The sequence below is a fragment of the Nelumbo lutea genome, chromosome 2, assembly GCF_056320005.1.
Source record: "Nelumbo lutea isolate HS-2025 chromosome 2, American lotus-T2T, whole genome shotgun sequence".
In the NCBI taxonomy this organism is placed as follows: Eukaryota; Viridiplantae; Streptophyta; class Magnoliopsida; order Proteales; family Nelumbonaceae; genus Nelumbo; species Nelumbo lutea.
In genome coordinates this window covers 22,340,974-22,348,329 of record NC_142685.1, presented here as the reverse complement: position 1 = coordinate 22,348,329, position 7,356 = coordinate 22,340,974, and the positions used below count along the sequence as shown (strand labels likewise).

Sequence of the window (7,356 nt, the reverse complement as noted above, 5' to 3'; positions counted from 1 at the left end):
TAAAAATCTATTGTTTGGTAGAGGCACAAACAGATTTGACACTATGCCATTTAGGGGGCAGTGAAGAGAAACGTATGGAACCCAATGCCAGTTTATATATTATAAGCTTTATTTGGGATTTTTGAAAGAACTGTTTGGACAGTGGATTTTAAGATGTATATCATGATGCATTTAGGAAATGTAAGAATACAATGAAGTGATTGTGATATGCATGAATACACCAGGGGAAATCGTAATAGAACCAAAAGTGCATCAGTGATACTGAATTTGAGGTTCAAATGGATAAATGCATGAAAAATACAAAATTTTAATTGATTTTTTCTTGATTGGCCCAAAATGCTATGCTAAAATCCCCTTGTTTTTTTTTTTTCCTTGAATGAATGCAGAAATTTATCACAGCCTATGATACTTGGATGCATATACATGGGTTCTATAAACTTGAGATTTTAATGTAAATTTCATCTAGCATATTGTCATCTGTTTCATTTTTGTATTTGTCTAACTTGGATTTCCATTGCCTCTTTGGACATAATCCATTTTAGGTTTGAGTTTTTTATAAAGAAGAAATTCATTTTGAGTTCAGTATAATTTTCTTACAAAATAAATAGAGTATTAGATGGTTAAGTTGGTAGCAAGTATATGGTTTTTGAGATCTGTTGACTGTATGGTTGGTTATACACTTATACTAGATGTGGTAGTTGCTGTCATATTAGTTGGTTATTCACGGAGCCAAATGATCTTTCATCAACTGTGAATACTGTTGGATAGAATTCAATAAAACATTGGAATTTATCTCTGTATTGAAAGTTCAAAGTTTAGATTTTCAATAATATTATTGCTCCTGGGAAGACTTTTCTAACTGGGTTAGTTGACTCATCCCATCAATTCAAAATCAGTCAAATCATTAGTGAAAGCATGCCAAGGATGGAGTAAAATTGGTGAACTTCAACTCTCTACAAACATTCAACAGATCTAAGTTTTAGTTTTGTGGCAGTGACTGTTAGAAACTTGTGTCATTGTAAGATTCAATTGAACTACATTTTATTTGGTTCATGTGTAAACCAGCCCTTTTTTCGTGAGGGGGGACTCTCACTGAATCAATCATGGTCCCAAAAAGAGTAAATTATTAAAAAGGATGCCTCATCTTTTGACAATGCACTAAGGCAGGGATGTTTGCTGTTTATTTTTGTTTTTCTACAAAAAATATCCAAAACGCCACCAGTCGCAGACCGAGTATATGTGTATCAGAGATCTTCAATGGCAACATTGTAATAACATGTAAGCCCAATGGTATTTATTGCCTTTTGTTGTTAAAACATGGACACTTCAATAAAGGTTCACCGTTTTAAAAGCAAATACCACGAGCCATATCTGTGCTGCCAAACTAGTTCACATTAACTTGGTCAATGGATATTATAGATTTTAGAGTTTCTGCCAGCTTTAGGGCCCATAAGATACTGGAGGCGACATTCAGCGGCCTATAACCCATCTTGGGAACCTTGGAAATATATGGCGATAACTCAATTAACAGCCGTAGGAGTTGGGTTAGAAATTTACACTGATGTATATTCCAAACACCCACAAATAATTTCATTGAATTTTACACCTTGACAATAAAACGTGGTTGGTGTAAATTTTCAAAAACAACTGGTCCTAATTTCCATCTATTACTGAACCGGTTCACATTTTCTATGAGTGTAAAATTTGAATTTACACCTCCAACAAACATAGCTGGAAAGCTTTTTTTTTTCTATTTAAGTCCTATGTATCGATCGACATATCAAACTATAGAAACTATCAATAATATTAATTACTTTATATAATTTTAAAAATAAATCAATCTTTTCGGTTAACCGATTTGTGAACCGTGACAACTGAAATGTGGGAAAATCATTTTTAGAAACCGAAAACCGATTAAACCAAACCAATTAAACTGAAATCTAAATTTCGGTTTGATTTTTTGGTTTTAACCAAATTATGCTCACCTCTAGTTCACACTTCACACGGTAAGTCATAGCACATTTCTGCCACAGTATCTGAAACTTCTGGGTTTCTATATTTCAATCCGATTTTCGGCCGAGATTAATATCTTGAATACTGAACATCTGTTGTTAAATTATGAGCACTTAAATTTAGAGTAAATTGCTGAAATGCTCCCTAAAGTTTTTAGTTGTTGCTGAAATTTTAGCTGAAGTTTGGTAATTGCAATCACCTCCCCTGAATTTTTCCACATAGTTGCAAGTAGACCCCTTTGTTATAATCTTCTAAAAAGAGACGTCAAAATGTCCAAAATACTCGTGCATTTACTTTAGACCAAAATGTTTATTTTCCAATTCTCTTCGTATGAATCATTTGCCCAATCCCTTTCAATCTTTTTCTGAAATTGGTTTATTTTCCAACTTTACTCCATATTAATCGTTCAAATGTAAAGCTGCAACTTTAAATTCTCTATTTTTTATTATCTATGAAGTTTGTACTTTTTCTTTTTTTGTGAAGACCAACCTCAATAGTAATTGCATGGGTATTTTGGACATTTTGTGCCTCTTTCTAGAAGCTTCTAACAAAGACGATCTATTTACAACCGTGTCAAAATTTTCAAGGGAGATGATTGCAATTACTAAACTTCAGGAAAGATTTTAGCAGCAGTCAGAAACTTCAGGGGAGATTTTAGCAATTTACCCTTATCTTTGATTACTTCAATCCATGTGGTTTTTTAAGGAAAAGACATGATGCCAAAAAAGATTTAACCAATCAAAAATTATGTGAATTTTGATAAATACTACCTGACTTGTTACCACTTTTATGATACCGTTGATTGGTTACATGATTTTCCGTTATCATGATCAAACCCTCTTTTTTTTCAACTGCCCCCAACACTTGTATTCCCTTCAACTTGCAATATATCCCTTCTTATCGGGTGCTGTAGATAGTCTTCTGTGCTATAAATTCTTGGCAGATGCTCATAATATAGCTTGTAAAAAATTTGCTATTTGGATGAATAATAATGTTTGGTTCCATATTGCGAAGGTCTAACAATCAAAACAAAGATACTCTATTATTTTCTGAAAGGGGCTGTTCGGACTAGGGGTGTAATCGAGCTGAGTCCAGTCGATACATTGCACTACTCAAGCTCGGCTCCACTAAAGAACTTGCTACTCACAATTCGACTCAGAGCTTTGAGAAGCAAGCTTTGTATATCCTGTATATCAATCCATTCTTTTCTCTGAATTTTAAGCTAAAAATAAGGGAATTGGCTCCAAAAACATTCATAAATTCATTCTCATGAAGTGAGAATCACAAAATTAGTAACTGGACCTTGGTAACGAAATCCCCTGCTTGTTAACATGGCTCACCAACCTGCAAAATCCCATTCTGCGCAACACTGTTGACTGTTCTAAAACTAAAAGAAATCAAGTTTATCAACTTTCTGAGTAGAATTCAGAGATGTCCAAATGAAATACCAGTCCAGCATCCAAGCCCCTCTCAAACCGCAGGTGTCAACAGAGGCTTATTTAGAAAGTGAGCCTCCAGGTTAGCAATCACAAGGTCTGCCATCTCCTTGCACGTTTCCACTGTATCACTACCCACATGGGAAAGTAGCACTACATTGTCAAGTCCAAACAGCTGTTCCGGTACCTGCGGCTCATTGTCAAATACATCCAGCCCAGCCCCTGCCAACCGCCCTTCAACCAGCGCAGAAACGAGCTCTGGCTCATCAATGTGTGAACCACGCCCGATGTTTATGATGATACCTTGTGGACCTAATGCATCTATCACTTCACGGTTCACAATGTGGTGTGTTTCTTCTGTCAGAGCGCAAGCAATTACCAGTATCTCACAGTTAGCTGCCAATTCCACTGCGCTTGGATAGTACTTGTAATCTGTATTTGATTTCTCCGATCTGGAGTAATAACTGATCGGGCACCCAAATGCGTTAGCTCTTTTTGCAATTGCTGAACCAATCCTACCCAGTCCTAGAATGCCTACCGATTTGCCACTGAACTGAAAAAGAATAAGAAACACGAACTAAGCAAGGAGATAATTCAATGCAAACATAACAGCTAAAGGTAGATCTTCTGGTGAGTACTGAGTTTGATGTAGAACCAAATTTGGTAAAACTGCACCAATTCTTTTCCATTCAAGAAAATGTAATGAATACTTGTGAGACAGGTTAGGCCTTAACACAATACACATAAATGTCTTAAATTGTTGTTTTATATTGATTGAGGGAGCATACGATGAGTAACAGTTCTATACACCTCAGCCATTACAGGACACAGGGTTATCATTGAAGAAGTCTTTTGGCAAGTACACTGGAACATATTTATATTGCTATATGCTAATTCAAGCATACACCACAATAGAAATTGTTGTTCTAAGACTCCAAATACCACCAATCTAATATGGTATATTTATGTGCCATATTCCATTTAAATCTATCTTTAATATGTAAAAACTGTTAGAAAAGGATAAGGCCTTAATGTATAACACAACACCTAAAATGGCACAAAAAAAAAAGTAATACAATTTTCCAGCCTTGAAAATCTCCGGCAGTTTTTTCTTCAATCAATGAATGATAGATCCCAGAACTGACAGCAAGATGTCCTTCATATGAATAAATTCTTAGCTAATGAATCCTACCTAATCAAATTTCCATGGACACATTGAGATGAAGGCATAAGGCTATCAATCTCCAATTCCATTCCTGATTGATATACTCATAGAACAATCTAGAAAACAAAAAAGACTATTTTTTTTTGGTACAAAGCAAAAGAGAACTATGGAATGCCCCAAATAGATCCAGAAAGAAAATTTATAATGCTTCACCATCATTTGTATTAGTAACCATGTCAACCAGATATTATCAAATAAAAAACTTGTAAAGTTCAACTTTTTGAACCTCTCAAATTGCTTCCCTGTGAATGATGACCATTAGCAGTTAACTTCAACTGAAAAATCATTTTAGCAGTTAGGCTTTGGGTGTTACCGATTTCCCTTGGAAACTTGAAAAGATCTTTATAGTAAAAAATGCCAGTGAGATTTATAGGATTTGCATCCAAAAAGAGGAGAAAACAACCTTAGTATATCTTGGCAGGGAGTGGCTTAGGCAATCTGAGTTGTACTAAGGGTAACCTTCCAAATTTGCAGCTCTCTGAATTTGCAGAACCATGATATCAGCTGAATTTTACTAATCAGTAAACCTATTGAGACAAGTTGTAGAATAGATGGCCTACTCTACTCTACATTTTCGTCTCCCTAGCAGAAAACTTTTAGAATAAAATCACATTCGCTGCAAATGATAGCAACTGTGGGTCAAGAAGTTTCTTAATTCCTGAAACCTCTTGTTTATGTAACAAGGCATTCAAAAATGACCAAGTAATGTGGTGTTCAGATCACATCAATGAACCATGAATCATATAACTTATCAGAAAGAAAAAAAAAAAAAAAAACGTCAACGAATTATATATGCATCTGCTTGCTCTAAACTACATTAAAAAGATTAACAGACATGTATATGATTTGAATGCAGTGCACTGGTAAGATCATGGTGGTCAGTAAAAAACCTAAATCAATAAAAAGAGATCAAGCAAAAGAAACTATAATTCTATTAGATGGAAAGAAATATTCAACCAAGAGCAAGAATTCGAGCACTCTGCTTACTTCAACAAGAAGGGTTGTGCATACATCAATGTTCATTACAGTTTGAACCCACATGCACCCGGGCAAACATACGCTCACAGATGAGAAAAGATATCTTCTTCTAGGTAAAATTTCTAGGCTTGAAATCTTTTTTTCTAGATAACAATGGAAACTTGTATTCTATGAACTATCAAAAACTGCAGAAAAAATAAATAAAACTGACCATTAAAAGAAGTGGTATTTTGATTATTTTCACTGAATTCAAAATTAAATTAGGAGAAGGAAAGAAAAAGAAAACGATAACAGTGAAAGAAGAATGAATGGCAGACCTTGGTAGTCAGCTTAAAGTTCCCATTTATCCAGGCCCCACTCGTGACGTAACGATCACAAGCACAGATCCTCCTGAGCACCGCCAAAATCAAAGCCAATGCTAAATCAGCAACATCGTCGGTGAGAACATCGGGGGTGTTAGTAACCCTAATACCTCTCTCCTTGCACTTCACCAAATCAACCTTATCCAACCCAACGCTGAAATTAGATACTATCTCCAGCTTGGGCAACAAACCAATCATCTCAGCATCGCAGCCAGCCGTGGCGTTCCCCACGACTGCTCTAATCAAATGCGAATTCTCTTTCAGAAACTCCTTCCTGTTTGACGATTCCCAGAACCTGAATAGCTTGAATCTCTTGTCGAGCTCTTCTTCCAGGTATGCCGAGAAGGGTTTAGTCATCAGAACGCCTACAGTTTCCATCTCTGGTGAATAAATAAATACAGAATATGAACAGATAATTAGGGCCAAGGCTTGGTTTGCTCAAACTGTTCTTCCTCGTCTTCTTCTACCATTCTCGTCACTGACTACCTTGTGATTTCAGTGATTCAGATTAGTTGTAAATGTCGGAATTGTTCACTCGTTCGTTTTCGGACGATATTCCTGTGTATCGGAGCCGAATCAGTGTGTTGTTTAACCGAAATTCTTGTAACAGAGCACATTTCAGCTGCAGTGACCGGAACAGAACCGAAATTTTAAGATTCCGATATTTGTGACACCCGATTTTCAACAGAGATTGGTTTGTCTGATCACTTCATAGTTCATTCGATAATCGAAACTGAAGTAAACCCAAATTTCGTTCTTTTCAAACGAATTGGCAGATGGTAGGCAAAATGGTGTTTGGTTTTATTATCATTTAGTTCACAAACATTTATTAAATAAACAACACCCAATTAAATAAACAACACCCAAAGCAGTCATGATTACAACACAAGTTCACAATTAACAATTTATGAATAGAATACTGAACATCTAAAAATTTTACTAGTAAGAGAATGAAAAAAAAAAAAGAGAATATTATTAAACATTCATCTTCACTCTATCAATTTTACTGTAATTTCTTTTATAAAAGGTTTTCTTTTTATGACAAAATCTAAGATGCATTTTCCCGTGGAACAAAAAACTTGATTGGTTAAACATAATGGTAAATACATCTTGTTAAATGTGAAAATACATTTTGTGAAGTGTGAATTAATAAACGGATTGCTTATTTCAATGCGATATGCAGAGATTGATTTAACATGCAATCAATATTATCGAATGTTTTTTAAATTAACTTTTTTTATACTGTAATTTGTAATAGGCATTGTATATGATTGATACTAAATAAATCAGTATCATGCATCATACAAAGCCATCTATCTAGTTGGCACTGGAGCAAAATAAA

At 35.1% G+C, this 7,356-nt stretch overlaps 1 protein-coding gene across 1 annotated transcript; it reads right to left on the bottom strand.

Moving 5' to 3' along the window:
- Nucleotides 1-2,968: 2,968 nt before the first annotated feature.
- LOC148869137 (glyoxylate/hydroxypyruvate/pyruvate reductase 2KGR-like) lies at nucleotides 2,969-6,546 on the bottom strand. Its single transcript, XM_088967933.1, has 2 exons — nucleotides 5,970-6,546; nucleotides 2,969-4,002 (listed from the first exon to the last, which is right to left on the bottom strand). The coding sequence occupies exons 1-2, from the start codon at nucleotides 6,390-6,392 to the stop codon at nucleotides 3,484-3,486; spliced, it is 942 nt and encodes a 313-aa protein (XP_088824059.1). The 5' UTR covers nucleotides 6,393-6,546; the 3' UTR covers nucleotides 2,969-3,483.
- Between the last annotated feature and the right edge of the window lie 810 nt (nucleotides 6,547-7,356).